This window comes from Carassius auratus, chromosome 21, assembly GCF_003368295.1.
Source record: "Carassius auratus strain Wakin chromosome 21, ASM336829v1, whole genome shotgun sequence".
In the NCBI taxonomy this organism is placed as follows: domain Eukaryota; kingdom Metazoa; phylum Chordata; class Actinopteri; order Cypriniformes; family Cyprinidae; genus Carassius; species Carassius auratus.
The window spans coordinates 4,406,722-4,433,281 of NC_039263.1; the positions used below are offsets into that span (position 1 = coordinate 4,406,722).

At 36.9% G+C, this 26,560-nt stretch overlaps 2 protein-coding genes across 3 annotated transcripts; one reads left to right on the plus strand and one right to left on the minus strand.

The window, feature by feature from the left end:
- The first annotated feature begins 239 nt into the window (after positions 1–239).
- LOC113038270 (protein Shroom1-like) lies at positions 240–22,844 on the plus strand. 2 transcript variants are annotated; one of them, XM_026195572.1, is made up of 8 exons: positions 240–365; positions 13,527–16,068; positions 16,192–16,244; positions 18,255–18,686; positions 18,779–19,324; positions 20,227–20,320; positions 21,002–21,274; positions 22,184–22,844. In XM_026195572.1, the coding sequence occupies exons 2-8, from the start codon at positions 13,636–13,638 to the stop codon at positions 22,466–22,468; spliced, it is 4,116 nt and encodes a 1,371-aa protein (XP_026051357.1). In that variant the 5' UTR covers positions 240–365; positions 13,527–13,635; the 3' UTR covers positions 22,469–22,844. The 2 variants fall into 2 exon arrangements, with proteins under 2 accessions (XP_026051357.1, XP_026051356.1); XM_026195571.1 differs by having other exon boundaries at positions 13,550–16,068.
- A 1,982-nt stretch (positions 22,845–24,826) lies between these two features.
- On the minus strand, positions 24,827–26,445 carry sowahaa (sosondowah ankyrin repeat domain family member Aa). Its single transcript, XM_026197063.1, has one exon. The coding sequence runs from the start codon at positions 26,340–26,342 to the stop codon at positions 25,017–25,019; it is 1,326 nt and encodes a 441-aa protein (XP_026052848.1). The 5' UTR covers positions 26,343–26,445; the 3' UTR covers positions 24,827–25,016.
- Positions 26,446–26,560: the final 115 nt, after the last annotated feature.

Below are 26,560 nucleotides of genomic sequence, written 5' to 3' on the forward strand. Positions count from 1 at the left end.
GTCTTCTTTTGTGTACAATGAAAGAATGAAAATCACACAAGTTTTAAACAATTTGAATAAATGATGCCCTATTTTACATTTTTATGTGAACTATTACTATTACTTAACTCTAGGATTAATATTCATATTACATTTGTACAGTTATGCAACATTAACATTTACATAAACAAATAGGAGGTGCCATTGATGGACAGCTCAGTAACTTTTCCTGTAATCGCCCCGCCCCCTTCTTTGGCCCCGCCCCCGCTCGCTGGCAGTCGCTTCACTTTGCTTCAAGACACACGGAGTTATGCTTTAAAACACTCAGTTTATGGCGTTAACCCGACAGCTGCTGTTATGAGTCGCATCCTGACAGAAGCGTGCAGGTAAGAGTTTGAGTTAAGAGTTAAAAGTGCTGGTATCGTGCTGTAAATATGATAGTTTCGGTCCACGGCTCACAGCAACAGGTGGATACTAAACGATGTAGCTGTATGATATAGTATAGCAATTATGAGCAATGCTTTTAATTTAAAAGGAACTCTATAGTGGAATATAGATGTTCACTCAGATGTATGTAGTCTACTTTTAACACGGGCTTTTAATAAGTGTAAGGCTGTAGCAATATATAATCAGATTCTGACCATCTACTTTCTAATATTGAGAACAAACAATAGGGGAATAACACCAGTTTAACCCATTTAAGTCTAGGTTTGAAACATTTTTTCAGCTGATGTATGTAATAATTAGGTAGAAAGAGAAATAAGAGGATTGCAGTATACTTTGGCACAGGGTCTGTTCATAACAAATATGTTGCATCACTCTGTTTTGTTTCTGGGTCACAGTCCACTTTAGTAGAAATATACAGTAAGCCAAGTAATATGTGAGATGAATTTAAAGGGGTGAAAACTTGAGCGTCTTGTGTTGAAGTCTTGCTCCATGCTGAAGCAGGCTCTGACGGGTCAGGAGTTGTGTTGCATGCAAGACACACATAAACACAAATGCAGCTGCTGATACTGAAAAAACCTGCCACACACACACACACACACACACACACACTGCAGCGTTGTCTCGCTCTTGTGGTAGACACACCTTCCAGATTCAGAGAATACACAAGCAAGATTTACTGCTCTTTAGCAGCAACAACAAAGATGTCTCCCTTGCTTGCACTGTCGTTGAAAACACCTGTTTCTGTTACAGGTGCAATTATGCTTGCATGCTGTAAAATATCACTTAAGGATTGTCTGTTAATAATCATTTACACGCTATGTAATATTCAGCAATGTCCTTTTGTATGGAGACAATACATTTATTGTTTGGGTGTTACTTTAACGTTTAGTACATCCTCAATGCAAACTGGTTTATCCAGGCTCACAAACTCGTTTATCTGTTAAATGCATCTTGAACAGCAGCTTTTGACATTGATCTTCTGAGTGAAAAAAAAAGAAAGAAAAGAAGAATACTAATCATTTAAAACCTTTGAATGTGGCTTTACATTAAAACAAGTCTCCCGTGTGTTTTGAAAATGCTGACACACTCACATGGAATGTGCCACATGGGTCAGTTACACGCTTTATAAAGGCCATTATGGGCAGATGTCAGGCAGGCATGACGGTAAACAGATCCGGTGCAAAGTCACCTGAGCTTTTGTTGTAATAAATATTGTGAAACGGTTAGCAGTTTGGCCAGATGTGACTGCTGTCTAACCTCCAGGTAAATGAGTCGTTCATTTGAAAATGAAACTTCATTCCTCTTTTAGATTTGTATGAGTGTGGAGCACAAAAGAAGAAATGATTAAAGACTTTGTCAGACGGCCGGCCTTTTCTATATAATGAAAATGATTAGCGAGCTATGACGACCGTGCTCCAAAATTATTACAAATAAAACTTTACATAAAACGAATGTTTAATATGAAATCTACATTATTAGTAAACAATGTGTTTGAGTTTCATGAAACAAAGTCGTGCAGGTTTAGAACAACATGATGTGAATCTCTTCTTATCAGTGAATAAACGGTTTAACGTTGTGCAGATTTTTGTGTGGCGTATTTAAGAAGTAAATCTGTCTGACCACACCTAAAAGAGACCGTTCACCAAAAATGATCATTTTGTCATTAGTACTCACCCTCATGTCACTGTTTATGTTCTGCTCAGTTGACTTTTCATTTGATACTCTGTTGTGTCCTCGGTTTCTTAGTTTCTGATTACGTGCCTGTTTGTTTCTGTAGTAGCCAATTGTGTTCACCTGTGTTTTTGTGTAGTCACCTATAGCCCTGTGTTTTGATTAGTATCTGTCAGTCATCATTAACACATAGTGTGTTTTGCAGTAATTTCCATCACACTCTATAATTACTGTTTCTAGCAGCCACATCATAACAGCTCTAAACCTGTATACGTTTCTTTCTTCAAAAGAAGTTCTTTTGAACAATGTTTGTATCCAAAATAATAATCCAATAATGACAACATTTTTCATTTTTTGGTGAACAGTCCATAATAGGCCTAACATTTGAATGGTATTTAAGAAAATTTAGTTTTGTCATAAGTTAAAATATTTTCAGATCAACTGAAGCTGTCTAAGAGGGGCGATTATATATTAAAACAAATATTAGGCTATTATTGTTATTTCTATTTGTATAATAGTACAAATCTCACAGCAAATAAATGAAGAACAAATAGATGAATATGTAAAAAAAATTGTATTATTAATATTTATTGATTATTAATTACATTTTCCCTTCTTTTTATAAAACAATTAAATTATCATGTCAAACCAAACCCTTTTAAACAAAAGCAACCTCAAAATTCTTTACTAGCGTTCAACTTATGCCAAATTTATGGAAGTAAAATAATGCCAAATATATCTGAAATAAAAAGCATGTTGAATTGCTATAACTGAAAAAAATAATTTATTGCATTAACAGTATGCATTGTATTATCAGGGCTTGCATTTTTAGGGACAGAAATGGTTATATATTTGATCTGTGAATATTTAAATTCAAAACATTTCATGCACACTTTCATTATTAACTATTTTTTATTCAACTAAAAAATGCAATAATCCATATTCCACCTTCCAGAGTTCACTTTAAAAAAAAAAAAAAAACTTTTTTAATATGTGCATTTTTCAATAAGCATTGTCATTATTTTATTTCCATATACACACTGTCAGTTCAGTCGGTTGATTAAAATGTGAAGCAAAAGAAGGTTTTAACCAAAAAATGAAAACATAGTTCTTTTTATTTATTTATTTATTTATTTTTCAAAAGAAAATCATTTATATAACATACAGAGAAAAAAAAGAAAAATCCCTGATTTTAAGGTTAACACATTTTCTGTATACGACTTTCCTTTAAACATTTTTCCACCCACTTAGGGATATAACAACAACATAAAAATCAAAAAAGAAAAAGAAAAAAAAACAAAAAAAAAACCACATAAAAATAATAATAATTGAACAGCAAGCATACAGAACTTGATCTACAAGGTCATATCATTTTCCAATACCCAAAAGTAAAGGGCACCAAAATTCATTAAAGAGATGGCCACGGTTATATTTCTCCAAAGTTAATTTTTCTAATAGCAAAAATGAAGACAATTGGTCAAAAAAAGTCTTAAGAGATGGAGGGGAAACATTCTTCCAATATAAAAGTATGCATTTTTTTTGCAAAATAAGATATCAAAATAACTAACCTGCATTTTTTCTGATCTAACTGTAAGTTATCAATATCATTTAACAAATATAAACTGTTACTCAGGTCAAAATGTTTATCCAAAACTACCTGAGTGAAAGAATGAATTGATCTCCAATAGCCTTTGAAAAAACATAGTTCTGAATGAACAGGGAACTTGCATGATCAGGAAAAATATTGGTAAAGTACTTATCATATGAAGTGAAAAGGAGGTGAAAGCAGTGTTTATATCTCGGCATTTCACGTCCCTTCGTTCTTCAGCACTCATGATCATGTGACCCTCTTGTAATTCATTAAATGAGAGCGCTGTCTGTCTACATGAACAAGTGCAGCTCATAAAGAGGAAGCAGCGTGATCCAGACATCTCAAGCTCAGAGGAATCCCTGGAGAATGTGAGCGAATGCTTCAGCGTCTCTGAGTGATCCAGCATTAACACAAGCGCAGTGTAGGACAATGAGACGTCTGGCATTAGAATAAACCCAGTTAGGTTCATTATGGAGAATCTACCTAAAATGCCTCCAAATATCGCACCACTTTCTAATGGCAGTAAAACAAACTCTGGCATTGCATGCATTTGGGGGTGAATCGAACCAAATAATAAGTTATCAATCATACTGCAAGCTGTGTTCGCTGTCGGATCGAGCTTCGGTTTGTAAGAGGTTCCTCCACTTAGTTGCATCATGTGGCTAATGTGTCATTTGTAGCTCATAACCGAGCTCTTCAGAAAGCTGATGTGTGGTAGACTTGACATTTATCCTGAAATCACAGAGCCTTTCAAGCATATTCCAAGATACACAACCAGCAGCACCGTGTGCCTCCTCCACTCCTCCACGTTTTCATCTTTTTCTTCCCTCTCTACAGTCATGCATCCCTGAACTAATGCCAGGTGGCAAAGTTCACAAGCGCTGAACTATGGCCGTGCAGCAGTCTTTTATTCTCTCTCTTCTCTTGCTGTAATAGCTGCTCTTTGTCATTGCTGTAATTAGCAGAAGCGCAGGGATGGAACACATTTGTCACATTCCTTCCATATTAGAATTTAAATAACAGCTATTATCTTATATGATCTTTTGTAACCTTGAAGGCCTTTGTGTTGAGTTTCAAGTATCTTACGCAGTCAAAAGAAGGAACCGCTAGTTAAGCTGAACTTTCCATTAGCTGTACTTTCATTCATGAGATCTTTTTGAGTCGTTCAGCTGAACAGGTTTTTGTCCTTCAAAAAAAAAACCTACTTGTGCTATGTGTTAAGATTGTAATCTTTCGAAGCACATCGACAAAAATCCAGTGATGTGATAAATCTATTTATCCAAGAGTTCCCTTTAATTCATTCACATCCAAAAAACAGATTTCCCCATTTTCTTCTTTTAGCATTTTAATTTCTTCCAGATTATTGTTGTATATTTTTTTGCTTTACAGTCTGAACAGAAACCGCTAAAGATCCCTTAACAGTGTACATGAAATTATCCAGGATTGTATGGAAATGTTTTAACTACTAACCACAAATTTTAAGTAATTTAAGACTTTAAAGTTGAGAAAAAAGGTAAAGTATTATAAGATAACAAGAAGAGAATGTGTTTGTATTTTCACATTTTTAATTAGCATAATGTTAGTAAATAACTACTGCAAATTATTTTTTTTATTTATTAAAATAAATGTTTTATTAGTTTGATAGAATGTTTGGAATTGATTATTACAAAAAGGCTAGAAACTAGATTCTTTATTTATTTAAATTTATTTATCTATTTTTTTTATTTATTTATTTTTTGTTTGTAGCACAAGGGGAAAATATTAGGAAGATTTTGACTTCCAGCATAGAAGAGCAGTTATGTGTGACACCTCGGCGATGTCAACAGGTGGGAAAATGTTCTTGACTGGTTTGATCTGGCTGAGATAATGTTTCTCAGGAGTGTCAGCACATGAGTTATAGTGGTTCCTCTGTGTCCTTCTAAACCAATCAGAGGACATGTGCCATACCAATCTCTTCAGCTGATCAAACTGTTTTCATTTGCAAGTCAAATTTGTGAGGAACACATGCAAATGTTAGTCTTGGTCTCGTAATGTTGCCATAGTTTGCTTCAAGGTCAGTGAACAGGAATCCAGAAAGGAATGTTTGAACAGTCAGACGTTAAGGTTGTGTCTTCACCTGACATGCAAGGCTTGGCGAGAGTAAAGAGAAAACACACAATGTCCAAACTATATTTCACCCTGAAAACAAAAGAAGAATAAAGGAACTTTATTTTGCTTAATGAAAATGAAGTTTACTGGACCATTACATTTAATGCAAAAGTATTTCCCATTACAGATAAATGTCCTATATGTATTTCAGCAGAAATATAATTTAGCACATATATATATATATATATATATCTGCACTGCTGTTCAAAAGTTTGGGATCAGTAAGACTTGTAATGTTTTTAAAGAAGTCTTTTCTGCTCATCAAGGCTGCATTTATTTGATAAAAAATACAGAAAAAAACTGTAATCTTGCAAAATGTTATTAGAATATTAAATAATTGTTTATATTTTAATATCCTTTAAAATGTATTTTATTTCTGTGATGCAAAGCTTAATTTCCATCAGCCATAACTCCAGTGTAAAGGGTCACATGATCCTTCGGAAATCATTTTTGTTAATATGTTAAATGACGTATTCGCTTGGCTAGTAGCTAAAATAATAATAAATAAATAAAGTGTTCATTTATTTATTTCAATTAACATTAATTTTAATTCATTAATGTTTTTTTATGGTTTTAATTTTAATTTCCGTTAACTATAATGCAAAAAATAAAGTTTATTTCTTTCTTTTGATTTTGAGAGAAACGAAGACCTGACATACTTTGGAAGAAGTTCTCTTGAGGTGCATTTTTTTTTTTTTTTTTTTTTTTTTTTTTTTTTAGTGTGTGTGTTTTAGGGCTGATCTAATCAATTAATCAAAAACCTTTAAACCAGAAAAAAGAAGGATCTGGCTATAAATGTTTGGTACCTGGTTTTCTGGTGTGTGAATGCACCTGCTCTCCAAGGATCTGTGTGTATTGTAGACGTAGTCTGACTGTGCTGAGTTTGATTGACAGGTGAGTGTCACCTGATCGCACCTGTACCTGACTTGGCCTCTCTGAGAATGTAATGTGAGAACTACAGCCCCGGTAGCATTACTTATCTGTTTCCAGCTTATTTTCCAACAGAGTTGCAAAAGGAGAAAAGTGCACCTTGCAGATTTTTGTCTGTGACTTGCAGTATTTCCTTGTAAAGTGTTGTCATTGAGTTCCTCTCTGAAGAAAGGAGAATAAAAATGAAACTTTGTCCTTACTAATATTTAAGTGTAATCAAGCGAGTGCAAGCCATCTCGTACTGCGACGAGTCCTAGTCAGCACAGGTCTTATCAGTAACATTAGCCACTGAAGTTGAATCATCAGAGAAAGTCGAGTCATGAATGCTAACAACCCGAGTCAATGTGACATAATACTGTATGTGTTTGCATTGCATGTGTAAGTTTATCTTGCACATTCCCATCCCATGTAATCACTTTACCACTGATAAGGACTCAGCAAGAGTGCCTGCTGTTAGCTAGTCGTCATTCGGTTACATGAGAAGTGACCGTGCACAAGCACGCATCTGTCGGGTTGTGTGAGTTTCTTGAAGTATGCAGAATTCATGCCAACTTCTTTATATAGCCAATGAAGTTTCATCATTTCATCGTTTAGAGAGTCACTGTTAACTCCGACTTTTGCTTTAATAAACTCCTGATTTGCTGCTTATTAATAGGTAGTTGTTAAACAGGGCAGTTTTGCTATCATATCTTGAATTTTAGGGCATATAACTGCATTACCATTACTCTCCTATAGACAACCATGTCATTGTAATATTTATAGATAAATAGTGTTCTTAAAACTCCCTTATTTATTGGGATTTGTTTTCAATTTAGTTTTTTTTTTTCACAACGAATTGTGCAGCTTTTGGTCTGAGAAATGATAAAAGAACACCTTTCTGTTTATAATTTGTATTGAATTTCATTTTGTCAAAAAAAAAAAAGAGAAAATCGTATTTTTAAATCAGTATCATAAATCATTATATCCCTATTGATTTATAAAACTCTGACCATCTCACTATCATAAAACACATCAGTACTCAATATAATATTATTATTATTATTATTATTATTAATAATAATTAGGGGACCAAAATCTTATGTCATGATATCAGTAATTTTATTTCATTGTAACAATGTATATCACAATATAGTTATTTTTGCTTTAAATTAGGTCTTTATGATATCAAAAATTGATACCTTAGCAATTGCATAATCTTTGTTACTAGTGTCAATCACAAAAAAAAAGAAAATCACAAAAAATTAATACTAGAAAAAAATAAAAACTCAAACACACTGAAGACGAGTAAACAGTCAGCAATTAAATTAAAATAATAAACTAATTACAAACAATGGGACAAAAAAAAAATACAGTAGAACAAATGAATAAAATGGCTACATTGTATAAAGTATTCAAATGTATAAAAAAAATATACATACATTAAAAATTATATGTAAATTAAATATAAATATTTCATCTTAATAAAGTTACAAAGGTGATTTAGTCGAGCATTAAGGGGTTTTCTCTCTTTTGTTGTTTGATTAACATGAATGACAGACAGCAGGAATATTAGACCGCTGTCACTTTAAGAGCCGCCCAGATCCGATACACTGTTACTACCACTTGTGTTTTCTTTTTCAGCTGTTTGATTTCACTTAAGCATATTTTTAAGTATCATTTCTACTGGTATGTTGCCCATCCCTATTAATAATGATCACAAAAAATGCGTTAATGAGTTAATATAGTCAAGTAAATATAGAATACGGAAAACAGTAACATTTTGGATGGAAATAGATGACTTTATGACTCTAGGAATGCAAGGAAACCAAGCTCCTTCTTTATGACTATAATCAGGCCTGTTATGTTCTCAACTATCGGTGACATCACTGAATTGTGCGGTGTGTTAGATCACTGGAACGCCTCGAGAAAAGATTTCGCCCTTTTCTCATCCTGACTCCTTTTGTGCCTTTCCCTTCATCTACCTGCTGTGTTTCCTGTGCTCTCATGGCTTCTTGTTGTGAGTTTTTTGGTAATGAGAGACCACCATTATTCCTCACAGTATCCTTATCACTGCTGACAATAAGCATACTGCTTCTAGTAAGATCCCACTACTTTTTATTCTGTTGTGTTCTTGCTATAAAGGACGACCACTACATAGACTTCAGGAAGGGCAACATAAAGAAAGTCCGATCTCAAAGTGGGCCATTTCCCCCCGACACATCCGTTTGCTGTATTTTGTTACACTTCTTCACCTTGTCCTGTAACCTAAGCGAGGCGATGTTGAGAATGTGTAGTAATTTGTCACAAAACAACCCCTGGTTAGAGTTTAGCCTAGTTCTTACTTGCCCTTTCGTGGTTTTCATGTGCATCTGTAAAACAGTTTTTCTGGATCTAGAGTGATCATGCTCACTTGTTAATATTCAGGAAAACTAATATTCTTCTGTTAATACTACTTAACTCTATCATTTACTTATTATAAATATAAAAAAACATACAGGGATACTTTTTTAAGGTCAGACTTTATTTTAGGGTCCAATTCTCACTATTAACTGACCATTAAATATGACTTTTGCCTCAATTAACCCCTTATTTGCTGTTTATTTATAGTTTATAATGTAGTTCTTAAGTTTAGGTTATTGGGTAGGATTATGGATGTCATGCATTATATGTACTTTATAAGCACTAATAAACAGCCAATATGTTAATAATACACATGCTAATAAGCAACTAGTTATTAGTGTGAATTGGACCCTATACTAAAGTGTTACCTTTTTTTTTTAAATACTTTATAATGTCAGCTCACGCTTCACGAAAACAGCAATTGTGATATTATCATAAACTAAATATTGCAGCATAATTTGAGCTTTAAACAAGAAGGGAAAAAAAAGATTTGTAGTTTTAATTAAAAAAAAAAAAATATTGGTCAAAACTGAGGATGTTATAGTTATTTTTTTTTTCTTCAGGCAATTTCAGATGTAGTTCCTCATGCTTTACTTAATCTTCAAACTGGTGATCTGATCTTATCTTCTGTTATGTGATTCTTACCTTACTGCTTGTTTTATTTTTTATTTAGGTTTTTAACAAATTGCAGTATCCACAGTAAAAAATACAAAACCAATATCCTAAAATTGATTTTTTTTAATCAAACTTACTGTATTTTCAGTAGGTCATGTTTCTTATCATCTGTATCTTACTGTAACTTGCTGTAAACTGTCTAAAGGACATTTGTTATATAGTGAATGAAATAATTAATGTTTGTTTATACGTATATTTTTCATTCTTTTCATTCATTATTAAATGTAAAGGTTTGTTGTGGAGTGAAGGGATGTTTATAGTGTTTCTAATGTTTGTTAATGTTCTCTGTTAATTCACATTATTTATGAATGTAATTATGAAATAGTTGGCTCTTTCTTCGTTAATTGCACATGTCAACAGCGTATGATCTTGTTTTGTGAAGAGATCTCATCACCGCTTATGAGAACAGGTGATGATGGATGGCGCTTGAATACGTTGAGTCTGAGTGAGGTTAAGAATAGCTCACCTTTGTTTGTCAGAGGCTTTAGTGAATTCATCTGTGAGGTGGGAGTGTGAGAAGTAATTACCTGCGCCGGACTCCTCACAACGAAGAAGAGATGTTGAATCTAGTTTCGTATTGGAGTGTCTGACTTTTGTGAGTTTATACCTCGAAATCTGGACTTCTTTATTCATAATTCTGAGACTTTCAATTGTGAGTTATAAAGTCCAAATCTGAGTTTTATGTTTATATATTACACAATTCTTACTTTAAAACTCGCAACTGAAAGAAAAAAGTCAGAATTGTGAGATAAAAAGTCACAATTACCTCTCTGCCACCTCAATATATGAGTACATGAACACATACATGTGATCTCTAGAACTGCTCTGAGAATCACTTCATGAGAATTTTACCATATCTTTTGAGAAAAAACTGTCATCATATTATATACAAACAGCAACCCTTCAAAATAAAAGTTCGGTTTAACTTGAAGAAACTTTGACAGAAATATTGCTTAATTAAATGATTCGAATAATAACTGCTACTACTAAATGTATTATTAAAACTTTAATTTTAAAGGAATATTTACCAGAATTTATTTAGCAGAAACATTTAAATGCTCAACAAAATTTATTTGAAGAAATAAAACAATAATAATTTATTATAATTTTCTAAAAATCAATTCATTAAAAATGCTTTTGATTTATCAATATTTGTTAAAAAAGTTTATAAAAATTTAGGAAAAAAAACTGATTTCTTATGGACCCTATTTTATTCGTTTTATTTAAACTTTCATTCATTTAGTTGCAGAAAAGGGCTTTTCTAAACTGTTGAGAGCAGACACATGTAAGATTACTAAAATAAAATCTTCCTGTTGTTTGGGAGAAACTATGTCGATTTCTCTTTTGGTAACACAATAACATTTCCTGCGACAAGCTACATAAGTTCTTCTTGTGCTACCAGCTCAAATGATTTTGAATGGAATAATGCGCAGGATGACGAAGCCTTTACAGTATTCGAGGGCAGGGTCGGCCCATCTCTGAGAGAGTCTGCGATGGAAACGTCCTGCTTGGCAGCTCTCTCCGTGCAGAGGACTCTGGGAATAAATGGCACCGGGGCCCACTTTATTCTGACGGTGGCCAGGAATGCAAGGCCTTTTTTTCACTCCTCAGACAGCATTATCAGCGGTGAAATATTCCCTCTGCTGCACCCATTGTGTGCTCTGGGGGTGGACGTCACAGACAGGAGGCCCATCCTGCCGGCGTTTGTCTGAGGAGAGATTTGCTGCGCTGAGGAGAATGTTTTCCAGGATATGCCTGCAGAGAATTTTAAAGTCTACTTTATTTCTCTCTCTCTTGAAGTCTTGGGTTTTCTAAATCTTACTCTGAGAAGCCTGGTGTGATTTCTCACTGCAGTTAGCATACAGTAGTATACATCTTTTGACAGGAGAGGAGTATGCCACTGATGTAGACCAGCATGCTTTATAAATTTATACTGAATGGTGATCAAAAAAAGTTTGTCCCGGATATATAACCTTTTGAAGTTTCCTCTAGCTCTTGTGCATATCGTCGCTAGCTTGCATTGCGCTTCCTTCCACTTGAATGTTTCTCTGTACTCATGCATAGAACATTATGCAGCATTTCCTGCACAAAACACCCATGTTTATATACTTCAATATGTAAATAGAGCATAATGTTCTCACGGTCAATCAAAAAACAGTGTTTGTTTTCTGGGAGCATGTTTAAAATTCAATACTGTTGTCTGGTGATAAAAGAATCACCCAGGTTCAAAATAACATATTCAGTTACACATTTTGGTTTTAGGAGAACTTTGATGAAAGGTTTTGATCCACTTCAAATGCTGACTAGTATATCTAAAAGTAATGCCTACAGCTTGAATGGATTAAAGACTTGCATATATACATTTAAGGTGGAATCTTTTATAAATCCGGCATTCATTGAATTTGTCTAAAGTACATAATCCATCTAAGAGTTCTCACATGATTACTGCCAAAATGTTTCAGCCTTGTTAAAATTGCATTCCAGAAATTTTTCAATCAATCCCCCATCCAAGCACCTGTTCCTCAGGACTCTCATTAAAGATGTCATCATTGATCACTTTTTTATTTGATCATTATTTTATATCTTTGTTTCTTTAAAAAAAAAGAAAAAAAAGTTTAGTAAAATCTAATTGCATGCTCCTATGTCTATAGTGTGTCTAAAAATATGCAGTTTTAACATTCCAACCAGTTTCATCAGTTTCCGTCATACAAGCTTCAAAGCGTCCTTTAAAAAACTTACTAGGTTAAGTCATCCTTACAGTGAGCTGGTAAATGGGGCTCAAGGAAAGAGCTTGGTATTACAAGAATTTTGCACATGAAGGCTAAAATCAGATTGCTTCATTATTATCATAGGGGACTTTAAAAGTACTGCGTTGTACCAAGTACTACACTTGACTGGAGTTCAAACACAGGGGAGGGAGTTGTATTGCACACACATCTCTCATAGGTATTCTGCCATTTTGTAGTATAGTAGTGTGAATAAAGTAAGTTGTGCATTCATAATGAAATCGCAACTTTCCTTGCACCGTGTCCCAAACAGACGCAACATGACGCCGTGACACGTGAAGGTATATTTTCCACGTTAATCACTGTTTCTCTCTTAACCAGCTGCGACACAAAACAAGTGACGGGGGATTCTGTTTCAAAAACAATTCCTATTTTCTGTGATGTCACGTCTGCAACAACAACATACAAACTATGACAGTGATAATCACAGGTACTTGTCAAGTCAAGTCACCTATATATATACACAAAGTTAAGAGGTTATACAAAGTTATACAAAGTGGTAGGTGGTGTCATGATCGTGAGCTTGCGATTGGGTTTGCTGGAGTTTAAAACCGAGGCTCTACTTCACTATAACTACTGCACAGTCTCTGGCTCCAAATGAATCAATACTGTCTGTTAGACTCTAGCTCCAAATTACGTCAAATTGACAAAATGACAGCAGCCATACTTGGATGCTTTGGCTTTACTTTTCTATAGTGAAAGGAAGTGGAGACTTGTCGTTCCTTCTTTCTCTACGGTCTATGGGACACGGTGTTAAGTAGTGAAAAGGGGCAGGGATAGTAGCATACTATACTTACATAGTGTACTTAACAGCTTAAGCATTAACACCAATCAATGTAGATCTAGTAATTTAGTTAATGCAAAAGAAATCTGTATTGTGGTAGGACTTGTTTTTCTTCTTCAACCTGACGGTTTTACAGTTGCTTATGTTTGTTTTTCTCAGGTAATGCCTAATTCCTGTGGATTCGGTTTTGTAACTACAGTTAGGAAATATTTAGTCTGGGTCCACAGTTCCACTTCATAGTCCAAATGGATTCCTATAATTTCCACTTTGACAGGATGAGTAACCTTGACCTACACCCTCTGAGTCTTCCAGTCAGTCGACTTTCCCCAGCCAAGTCCAGTAGTAGTATTGATCAGTATAACCATCACCACAGCAAAGGCGACTCAGCCTATAGCTCATTCTCCGGTGGTTCTACAGTCCCTGATTACCCTTCTCCTTTTCTACTGGATGAACTCCAGTCGCAAAACTTGCACTGCAAAGATAAATACAGACCAAACTTTCTTAATTCAGATTCCAAGAGCATGGATCACCTTTACCGTTCCATGGAAACTGTTGCACAAAAACATCACTGGAGCAGCAGTGGCTTCTCTGACAATGAAGGTCCAGTTCATACGCATCCATTACCACCACCACCACCACCTCCTCCTGCCCGTCTGAACAGTTTTGTAACAACCAGGAACCTTGAAAACTCAAGGGCACGTCAGAGTCCAGAAGGACAACTTGCTGACCTTTCTACTTCACAACAGACAAGTAATTCAGAGGTCTGTGGTGTCCAGGCTGAGCCTGTCTATGGTCGCACATTTTCACAGCTTAACAATCACATCAGACAAGACCAGGAGGACAAGATGCTTGATCCACCAAAGTCTACAGGACTTTTAAATAGATTCCCCCAGCAAACCTGTCAACCAGAGCACTTGCAGCAGTCTAGGAGCAGCCAATCCGAAACCTATCGGAAAAGGTCGCATTCAGCTTATGGTAGACCTGTTTCTGAGCACCAGTGTTTTGTGAGTTCCTGCAGTATGCCACAGAACATGATCAGTGGGAGTATTCAGCACAAAGGACCGTTTTATTTTGTTACCGGTGTCTTCAAGTCATCTGAGCCCAGTGTTTTGCAAGGTGTTGGTGACGGTGCAAGCGTGGAAACCCCCAGTGAGTGGTCTTCTAAAGCTCAGCGCCGAAGGCAGAGCTGTCCTGATGGTCCGAGCGGAAGACTGTTTTTCCAAGAGGAACACAAATTCAGCATTCAGAATGATTTTGAGGAGCATCCTAATGACAAGGCACTTAATTCATCTTTCAAGTCAGACAATTCTGAAGATGTGGATGACCAGAGGGACATGAGTAGAGAAACTGGCAGGCATCACTCCACCAGCCACCCTATCTTCTTTTGTGGTCCGGAGGACAATTCAGTTGGTACAACGATGACCCCTGCTCAAATAAAGCAAGACCATACCAGTCACCCCAAGAAAGAGGAACCAATGACTGGAGCTTTGAGACATCCCCAACTGGATATCCCAAGTGACAAGATCAGCAAGGAGGCTACCCCACTGTTATATCACCTCACAGGAGCAAGCAGGGTGTCATGTACAGACAAGTTCAAAAACAATAATGACTGTGGTATAGAGGTCAAGAATCCTGACTCTGTCAAAGATAAAGATAAATCTGGAAATGATGAGCAAGCCTCTCCCAGCAGCGAATATAGGCAGAGTGAAATGTCTAAAGATAAACAGCCGAATGAATTCTTCTACCTGTGTGGTACATTAGATGACTCCTACAAGAAGTATTATAAGGAGAAACTGAAAGATGCCCAATCCAAGGTTTTGAGGGAGACTTCATTTAAAAGGAGAGATTTGCAGCTTTCTCAGCCCCGCAGGATCAAGCAGCAGACAGACAAAAAGCTTTCTGTTGAACCTTCCGGTCCTTCATTACAAGACAAACTTCCCAACTTGGAGGCTATTCCAATGCCACAGCTACACAATCCTCAAAAGTCCAGCAAGGACCTTGGTCAGGAGATTGAGAATGCAATTGAAAAAAAAACAGAGAAGCCACAGAATATTGCTCAACCACAGGTGCCTCGGGTAGGGAGTAGGAAGCGTTTGACAGCGGATCAGAAGAAGCTCTCTCACTCTGAACCTGAGAAACTACACCAGCTGGCAGATGAACCGGCTCATGTGACCTGTCACTCTCTTGGCAATGAAGAAGACTGTCTTCTCTCGGAGGAAGATCACAGTCTAGTGGCTGCTAGACGGAAGGTGTTCGAAACACGGGGACGTGCTCAATCTGCCTCCAATTTCTCAAGACCAACTCTGAAGCACCTTCAGCATAAAGCTTTAGTGGCATACATGGAACGTAAAACTGGTCAAAAGGCCGCTGAGCCCCAGCGCCCCGTTCCACAAGTACCCAGCCACAGGGATTCAACTGCAGAGAGCTCCAGACATAATTCTGGCCTGTCGGACTCCAAGAAGCTCCACAGGCCTCTCTCCGCAGGTCAGATTCTTGACTCCGTGTCCAGTTCTGTTAAATACTCCCAGTTCATCACTGCCAAGCACTCAAGGCAGTCCAGCTGGATAGAGGAGTCCTCTACAGCAGGGAAGTCAGCCTCTGTGGAGAGTCTCCTGGACCAGCCTGAACAACCCAAGTTCTTTCGTACCCGAAGCACCTCGAATCCCCATGCTTTCCAGGTAACTTATAAAAATGTTCAACAATTGCAGTTTTATGTGAATTTCCAGTTTAGTTAATAAGATCCACGACTAACATGTAAATTTTCATATTGCTGTTTTTGCATTCTTTTTTTTTTTTTACAGGTTTGGAAACATCCAGACAAGTTTTCAGCCATTCATAATAAGGCTATTTCAAGGTGAAGTATTATTGCTTTTATTGTTGAGTATGATAGCGGTAGAAGTGAGATCTCTGTCCTGAATTTATTATTAGGGATGCACAGATGTAAGGGCCAATAATCACTATCGACTGATTAAAACAATTATCGGCCGATAATTTAAAAACAGCCGATAAATTAGCCAAATTATATCCTGTCAATCAAAAGGGTGCAAAAAAACGTGTCTATTGTTATTGTCTCTTATATGTACGAGTCATTTTTAGAATAGAAATTCACCACTCATTCATATTCAGTCACGTATGCAGTGGTTTATTTGTTTTCACATAGATTCAGTGAACAGCGATAGTAAGGTTTTATAGTCCAAAGTTGCATATCTACGGAGATATATGGATATATTTACTGATATTTACCTCATATTTCTTCAGACAGAATTATAATTTTTATTCATTTTCCACTGATTTACGCGATCTTATGATAATGAGCCGCTCCTAGCGCTCTCTCTGTGTGTTTAGTGAGCCGTGCGCGCTGGCGCTGACAGAGACGTGATTCGTCCGTGTCTTGTCCATCATAACTGTGCATCATATACCGCCCCCTCTATCCTGAGACGCATTTCCGTTACACTTCCGTGTTGATATCTGAAAACAACAACACCGATAAACCTCTGTACCCATGAAATATCCAAATATTAAACACAATTACGACAGTAAATTGTTGGTATGAGATTTTCTTGAGATTTGGGGCATTTTATCAAAAATATATTGAAAATGTACATCTGAAATGCTAACTTGTGCAGTGATGTAAAAGGCTATAAATAACATATTTTTACAACAGTAAACAACCAAATTCCACAAGTGATCGCAAAAGAAAGTTATTACAAACACTTGTTTGGGGTTTAAAGTGAGTTTTGAGTAAAAGTGTACTGATATTTTTATAAATAGTCTCGTGTAGCTTGATGCTAACGTTAGCTCTAATGCAGCTACATAACAGTTGCGGTTCTTCTTCATAATACATTTTTTCATAATAATTCTGTAACGTCGTAAGAAAATGTTTTGCTGTATTTTTATAGTGAGACTTTTGATAAAAGTGTGGCAAATGCATACTGGGACTCAAGCGATATGGCTTGGTAAACCTTAAAATACCAGAACAAAGTCTAATAATGGCGGAATAAAAACAAAAGAATAATGCGGATAATGTGTCATACCTGGCGGAGGTGTGAAAGACTTGTCTCGTGAGAACAATAGAATCATGAATGGGGGAGTTTACCAGTCCAGACATGAGATAATAGCACACAGGACAGCTTTACATGAGAGCTTACAGAAGATGACAAGTGCCATAACTCAATTTGAATAGCCTTCTCTAAAAAAAAAAAAAAACACATGACATGGCCTTAGAAAATATGTCATTAAAATTCACAGGTTTACAGATTATATTATGAAATTTCAAATGAAGTATTAGTAGACTTGTGGCTTAAGCTACACTGTGTTTCTAAACTCATATCCTACACAAAAATATTTTTTAATACATTTAAAAAAATAATAATATTAAATTATTTTAGCTTTTATATCTCTATTATCATAACAGTCAGAGTGATTCTCATTCCTGCACAGTAATCTTTGAAGTGTCAGTTTTGTGAACATATGTTGATTATGTATCTAGTCAGAAAGAATCATGAGCAGAAACCTTTTTACTTTGGGTATGTCATTTCTGTCTCCATGCCAAAAATGGTGGGTGACAGGTAAGGGGTCAAAAAATTGAGATGTTAACGCAGGTAGTATTTGACCCCTGTAGTTCAACTCAGGGTTGCCAGGTCCACATTTTTAACCTTCATCAAACATTATTTGAAATGTGCCTTCTCTACATTTATCGCAAAGGGCTTTTCTGTTTTTTTTTTTTTTTTTTTACTTTAGTCTCAGCTCTCAAATAATATACTTTTTATCACAAATTGAATGTTATCAAGCTTAACTAAAGATATACAATAAGACATTGTAGTTCTTCATTATACTGAACAGAAACCCTTGAATTATTTTTCAGTGTTCAAAGGAAAATAGAGGAAGACACAGTAGTCCATCAGAGTCACACAGCATCTGTCCCTGATGAGCGGCACGTACAAGTCCGAGCTTCAAGAGGGAAATCTATGGAAGAGCTTGGTGTTTCCAGGGTCACGAGACCTGAGGTTCTCAGTAAAAGTTCAGAGCAGCTTGATCAAGTGCAGGGCGGACAGGTCATGCCCGGTACAGAGAGGAGAACGATGTCATTTCTAGCTGAAGGAAGACGCACACATAGGAGGATTCACAGCTCTGGAGAACACATGGATAACTGTCAGGCAGGCCCTGAGAACCCACTCCTAACCCCTTTCGTAAAGCGTGTGTCATCTGGTGATGATGAAATCCATAGAGACGACAATGGACGAAAAGATAAAGACATGGCTCTGTCGATGCCCAGTCGCTCCAGGCTAGAAGTCAGGTATATCTGAATCCATTGCATACTTGATGTGTGTATGTGTGGCTGTATTGAAAGCATCCTTTTAATATGATGTATATTTTGATACATTACAGCAAGCAACAAGACGTTTGTCCTCAAGATAAGACTGAGACATCTCTCTCTGATCAAGAGGTTTCTCTCGGTCACGGAGTCACGACAGATCCCAGTCTGTGGATCTCTGCTTCTGTGATAAATGAGACGGAGGTAAACTATTGGCCATCCACTGAAACACCAACTTCTGCTGAACCCCAGAACGCACCGTGTAGCCCATCTGATAAGAACAAAACCACGTCTATCACAACACCTCCTGGCATTCAGGAAGCCGAGGCCAGCTTGGCACCCGCACTTAATAGGGAACAAGACGGGAACGTGAAGAAGGAAGACGGTGCTGTTGTGACTGAAGGGAGCTGTCCAGCGGACAAACTGGAGTGGGAGGTGCTGGTTCGGGACGTGGTCTCAGCTGACCAATCGTTAGCTCGCATTCTTTACCCCATAACCAATAGGAAGACAGCACTGATGCTGATGGAGCAGCTGTTGTCTGAGGATACGTTTCTAATGGAGGAGCACTACAGGAGCAAACGGGAGCAGAGGGTTACTAACCCAGAAGAAGCTGCTCACAGGTGATGAATACACACAACAAAAGCATCTAGTCCTTGTGCAAATAATTAACCCTTTAACTGTCACCCCGTCCCGTATATGGGACGCCTACATTTACTTCTCTATATTACATTTAAATCTAATCTAATCTTGGCAAACTATATATCGTTGGAGAGGTCTAAGACTCCCAAATATTTATTTTACCAATGTTTTTTGTTAAAAATGATTTAGGAAAAGTAATAGATTCATTTATGACAAGTGCACCCTCAAAAATCTAAATTATAACAGGAGTTTTTGACCTTTGTTAGAGAAAAAGGCAACGAGGAAGTCTTTTTTTTAAATCACATTTTAGAAATCATCAGAAGTTATATATCAACTGAAAACTTAAAATCTCAAAATTTATCCTTTAAAACCCATTTTAAAATCAGACATTGCATTACCATGTAAATGGCACATCAAAATCATGTTACAAAATGTTTTCAGTTATGAATTATAAAAATTTAAGTTTGGATCGTGCACTATAAAGGGGTTAAAATCAATGATTCTGTTCTTAAACCTGATGTTTTTTCTCACTTCTAAAAACTGTATTTTGTAATATGTATTCAATGTTTATTGCATTATTAGCATATTAAACCTGGACTGGAGTCTGCTGTGTGTTTGTGAGGTGTGATAATTGTATTTGTGCATCATTTGACATCACTGTCAACACTGAAAAGCATCTACTAAACATATTGTAAAAACATAATTTTCTGTAAAGTTGCTTTGCATTGATTCGCATCGTGAAAGGCGCTTTACAAATAAACTTGAATTGAATTTGGAACATTTTGAGATTGATACAGAGCTCTTCATATTTCACTCAAATCAGTTTTAAAATATGACATTTCCGCCACATGTTTATTTTGCATATTTGTTTTTGTTTTTAAAGCGCTGAGATGCCACTAGATGAGAAACCACTAAACCTTTCCTCATCTGTGAACAATCAATCTGTCCTGAGCAACACAGATATCATCGATAAAAAGGTACTCTTATTTCTGAAAAATACAGAATATGTATATACAGTGTTGGGAAGGTTACTTTAGAAATGTAATAGGTTACAGATTACAAGTTACCCAATTTAAAATGTAATACGTTTTAACTTTATTAATGTACCTGATTTTTTATTTCTAATATTTTTTTCCAATTTGAAACATTTTAAACAAGCAGGTTTATATATAACTTAACAGTACTCAATGCTGATTACCGTCAGACTTCACTTGAACTAAGATTATAATAAATTAATTTTAAAGCACAGTCGCCTCCAAAATCAAACTTTAGCACATCTTTTATCAAGAAATCATTTTATAGCTATGACAGTGTTTTTGAAATCAAATCTTTTAATAGCTATGGAAGTAACAGTGCCTTTGGAAATAAAAAACTAAATCTTAAAAAATAAAGCATATGCATAAACCCAAATAGGTATTAAAACAGTTAAGCATATATCCTAAACTCCTCTTTTTTTCAACAGTTACAGATTCGATTCTAGATAAGCATGTGTCTTTACCTCGTAGCTCTTTCCTGAAAGATTTATAAATGTCTGCGGGGAAAATACATGGGGTTTTACTTTACAAACCTGCACTCTTACATGTAGCGTACAGTATCTGCTATCCCAAATAAACCTATCTCTGTGTCTGTGGTTCCTCTTGGCATCCGGTCACACACAGAGGCGGCTGATGGCACACATAGAGGAGCACTTGAAGTGTCTGGAGGAAGTGCGCTCCGGCGTCCAGAGCGAGGAGAAGGTGAACGCAGAGCGAGGTCATGATCTGGAGGCTCTGGTACGAGACCGCTGTGTGTCAGCCGAGCTGGAGCGATACACACAGTTTATAGAGGACCTGGAGCGTGTGGTCAGTCTGCTGCTGTGTCTGTCGGCCCGTCTGGCCCGTGTGCAGAACGCCCTCAGCACCGCAGACGACAGCATGGACGCCGAGGAGAGAGTGAGTGTCTGAATCAGGCCGGAACGGCTGCTCAAGTTGCTTTGAGAGCGACAGACTTTAAAAAAAAAAAGATTAATGCCATAAACAAGATGCACAGTACAATGAGTGTTTTCCATTGCAAACAGATAAAGAAGTCAATGCAGTCTTTGACTGTGAATCTTTTTGACAACTATTGAGCTTCAGTGTAGCTTATAACTTTATTAAAATTATATTTGAATATATTTGTAGGAACGGTTTCTGTTGCTCACTCCTGTTTTAAAAACTGATTCACACAACAACTGTAACAATAATAATAATAATGACAGGGATTATTGCATCATAGAACGATGACTATATTGTGTGAATTATATTGAGTTATATTGTGCCTTTTTGGTGTTAATGTCTAAATATACTATATCTAAATGCATAAAGAAGAAAATTAGCTTTTTCCAATACATTTGCTCCGGTCAGATCTTTGAGGCCATCTAGTGGCCATTTTTCACTGAAAAAATATTTTGTAAAGATTGTGCTTTAAATTAAAAAATACATTGCATTGGTCGAAATTATTTTTCTTTTATTTCAAAAATCATTAGTGTATTAAGTAAAGATCATGTTCCGTGAAGATTTGTACATTTCCTACCGTAAATATATCAAAACATATTTTTTGATTAGTAATATGCAGTGCTAAGAATTAATTTGAACAATTTTAAAGATGATTTTCTCAATATTTAGATTTTTTTTGCTCCCTCAGATTCCAGATTTTCAAATAGTTGCATCTCAGACAAATATTATCAGATCATAACAAGCCATACATCAATGGAGAGATGATTTATTCAGCTTCTAGATGAAGTATAATTCTCAGAATCTCAGAAAAGAGCAGAATTATACATGAGCAGAATTGTGATCCTCTCAACTTTCCTCGATCCACAGCAATCTCTGGACAGCCGCCACCGTCTCCTGTGCAAGCAGAGGGAGGACGCCAAAGACTTAAAGGACAACCTGGAGCGACGGGAGCGCGTGGTCTCCACCTTCCTCTCCAAACAGCTGACGGACACACAGCTGCAGGAGTACCAGCGCTTCATTCAGACCAAGGCCTCTCTACTCATCCGTCAGAAAGACCTGGATGAGAAACGGCGTTTAGGAGACGAGCAGCTGGAGGCCTTACTCTGCAGTTTACCTCCTTCAGACTCCTGCACATGGCTCTGTAACGCCTGAAAGTGACTGTGATGCAAGACTTCATTCGATATTTGTGAATCCTGTTATCCTGACTTTCGAAAGCTTTATTTAAGAGCCCAGGAAGGTTTTAATGAGAGCTTCAAGTAGATGAATGACAATCTAAAATCAAGACCAAAAACGGAAAGAAAGAAGCACCTTTGATAATAAACTGCACATTCTCATTAGGAACCATGCACTTGGATATTGTAATGCATCCTAAATGTTCATTTGTAATAATTTCAGGGCTTTGTTGTTTCATTGATGCCCTTCTGTCCTGTAATTTCACTTGCCACTATCATGTCGGATGTGTATTTAATGATCAAGTACTTTAATTCAGTTTGGAAGAATCTCTTTAAAGATGTCTCTGGTGAAACGACTTGAGTCTCTATTATTTATTTGCCAGTGTTGGGGAAAGTTATGCATTGCAATATTGCATTACTTTCTAAAAAAAAAAAGTCTGTTTCTTCATGTCACTCCAGACAGACTGATGATGATCAGATCACATCTCTGTGTGAGGCAAACAAAAATCCCAAAATCTCACTGAATTATTACAATTAATGGCAAAGTGAATGTTTGGAAATGTAAACTGATATTTCCTACTAACACAGATGGAAATAACTGACTTAAAACTGTTTTTAGCTGCTGGAAATACTAATGTTCTAATCATTTTGGCCACCAATATATATATAAGTTCTCAAAGGTCATCCATCTTTAAGCTCTCGGCTGTAGCAATACAGTGATGTTCTGAGAGTAAAGCCTGGCATTTTATTCTCCTCTGATGAATGCGCCGGGAGGAACATGTGACCCGTCTCAAGGGCACAAGGTCTCTGACTCCAGAGGTTTTTTTATCCACTGCATCGTGGGAACGAGAAGAGATGCAGCTGTAAGCGAAACCGTTCACAGTCTCTTGTCATCCACGAGGGCCCATGCTGGCTTAAACCCCCAGCTCCGGTTTCCTTTCCTCAATCTAAACTGTGGCTTTCTTTATTAACCACTACTGATCTCAGATCAGCAATGAAAGGCTGACCTCTAAAAGCAAGCACACATGGTCAGCAAAACTAACCGCATCTAACCAGCTCACGTGAGTCTGAATCTGTTCTTAGTCATCGCTGGCTCAAGAAACAATCTCTCATATATACAGGACATAAAAGTGCAATCATTCATCTTTGTATATAAAGACATTTTTTGAATGAGAAAATATATTTATTGTTTAGGGATGGTATGAACATTATTATTGAGTAAAAATGAGCATGTTGCTCAGTATAAAACATGACCTGAATGTGTTCTACATTAATTGCAAAAATATTCTCTAAAATTTTGCCCAGTTTGACACAACACCTAAGTGAACGTGTGCAAACATGTGACGCCTAAATAGCCAGAAAAGAACAATTAGGACGCTCCCAATTGGGTTATGCTCCCTACACCCTAATACACACTTCATAATAACCTCATGATTTATAATCATCAGTAATTGCTACATTTAAATCGGATTCACATACTGTATAGTGCACAACAATTTGGTGAGATTTTCAATGTTTCTGAAGTATTTTTCTGCATTTAGTTGATTAAACATACAGTAATATTGGGAAATATTACTCTAATTTAAAATAACAATTTTCTATGTGTATATATCGTAAAATGACATTTATTCCTCTGAATCAAAGCTGTATTTTCAGCATCATGACTCCAGTCTTCAGTGTCACATGTTCTTCAGAAATCATTCTAATATGATGATTTGCTGTTCAAGTAACATTTCTGATTATTATCAAAGTTGACAAACAGTTTTGTGCAAACTGCGATACATTTCTGTTTTAGGATTATTCAATGAACAGAAAGTCCAAAAGAACAAAATTTACATGAAACAATAATCTTTTGTAGCATACATATCTTTACTGTCACTTCTGATCAACTTAAAGTGTTCCTGCTGGAAATTAAAGTATTCATTTATTTTAAAAGCATTTTGAACGGCAAGGTTTATCGTCGTTCATATTAAAAATTAACTTTAAAAGAAGTCTTTGGCAGTACATCATTCTTCTAGAATCTCAGATGAAGGCTGATTCATTTAGATCACAAACGTGACCCTGTATCACAAAACCAGTCATAAGGGTCTTTTTATTATTTCTTTTACATTTCTTTACATTGACAGTTTGTTAGGAGGACAATATTTTGGCTGAGATGCAACTATTTGAAAATCTGGAATCCGAGTGTGCAAAAAAATCAAAATAATTGTATAAAATCATCTTTAGAGTTGAAATGAAATGAATTCTTAGCAATGCATATTACTAACCAAAAATTAAGTTTTTATATATTTACAGTAGAAAAATGTACAAAATACCTTCATTGGAGCACGATCTTTACTTAATATCCTAATGATTTTGGGCGTAAAAAAAAAATCTATCATTTTAACCCATACCATGTATTGTCAACTATTGCTACTTATGACTGTTTTTGTGCTCCAGGGTCACAAATATTGTCTCCAAATCAAACTCATAATCCACATTTGGTCTCAGTTATGGGAAGACCTCGGATAGCAGCCTCGGTTTCTGCATCACTGGCTCATCCCTCTCTCTCTGCCGTCGTCACCGACCGAGATGAACTGGTTTCTCGCCTTGTTCTTTTTCTTGAGCCCCACCGGATGAGCGAGGAACAGGTGACCTATAGAGTGTCTCCGTGCATCACACTCATCCCTGGCCTGATGATGCACCTCCGGGTGGGCAGCTTTCGGGTCTCCGAGGAGCTCCCTCAGCTCTCTGGAGACCCCGTTGCGCAGGTAGTGGTAGGGTTTCTTACCGCAGTTGTCTCTTATGTTCCTATTGGCACCGAATATACGGACTAGAAGGTCAATCAGAGAGCGTTGATCATGGATGGCAGCGATGTGAAGCGGTGTGTAGCCACCATTGGACTTTCCATTGACATCCACCCCATGACCGCTCTTTCTAGACACCTCAATGATCCTACACACCATGTCAAGGTTTCCACACTTGACCGCCCAGTGTAGAGCCGTGAACCCAGACATGAAGTCCTTCTTCTCTGCAAGCTGGGCGTCTTTTAACAGCATGCCGTATACTTGATTCCACTGTCCAGCCGCAGACTTCACCAGCCACTTGTGCTCTACGCGTTCAAGTTGGAAATGGTGCGAGTCCTTGGGCTCATCCGCTTGTTTAGGGGTCTTGAAGTGTCTCTGTGACTGCGGTGAAGCTCCAGCGCTGACCACGCTGTCTGTTCTCCTCTTACACCGAGGCGAGGGCTGAAGATCTTCTCCCAAGCTCTCAGTGGAAGGCTTCTTGTTATGACGACCCAAGTCTATTTGGGGCATTCGTAAAGGTAGTGCACAAGGTTTGCTTGCTTCTTTCTTGGCGGCTCTTGAGAAATCAAGATCAGGCTTCAGCGGGACGGTGAAATGTAAAGACTGTTTAGGTTTAAAGTCCACATTCTTGCTTCTTTCCAATGTTATCTCTATTGGAGAGCGTTCTGCGCTTCCGTCTAAAGCCTTCGACGGAGATCTGCTCACTGTGTTCTGTTCAGATTTCCTACCTTCTTCTGCATTGTGGGAATGAGTGGATTCCTCCTTCTCATCTTCTTCTGCGTGCGATCCATCTCGACCGCAATCTTCTCTTGGTGCGTTTTCATCGTTTGAGGCTTCTTGCAGTAAATGATTGTACACTTTCTTAAGGACGATATACTTGGCGTCCTGGAATTCTTTCACGACTGCAATGTTGTTCACAAAGGTTTTGAAGAGATCTCGGTTGTGTTTCTTCTCCGCTGGATCACTGCAGTTCAGTGGCTCTTTGAACTTGTTCAGCAACTCTGAGTTTTTTACCTTTCCTTTGCCTTCTAAAAGAGTGTTTAAAATCGCCTCTTGGGTCAAAGCCATTTCTTATTTCGTCTGAAATATTAACAGACTGTATATGAACACACTGGACACCTGGACTGTCGCCACGCCCTTACCTGTCTTCCGGAATGAATGCAGCAGCACGTAGAGCCTAATAAACTAATAAAAGAAAGAAGAAGTACGACGTGGATGGGGGCGGAGCTGTGCAAAAGTTTAAAAACGATTCTTAAAAGAAATCTTTTGTTTATTTTAGCATCATT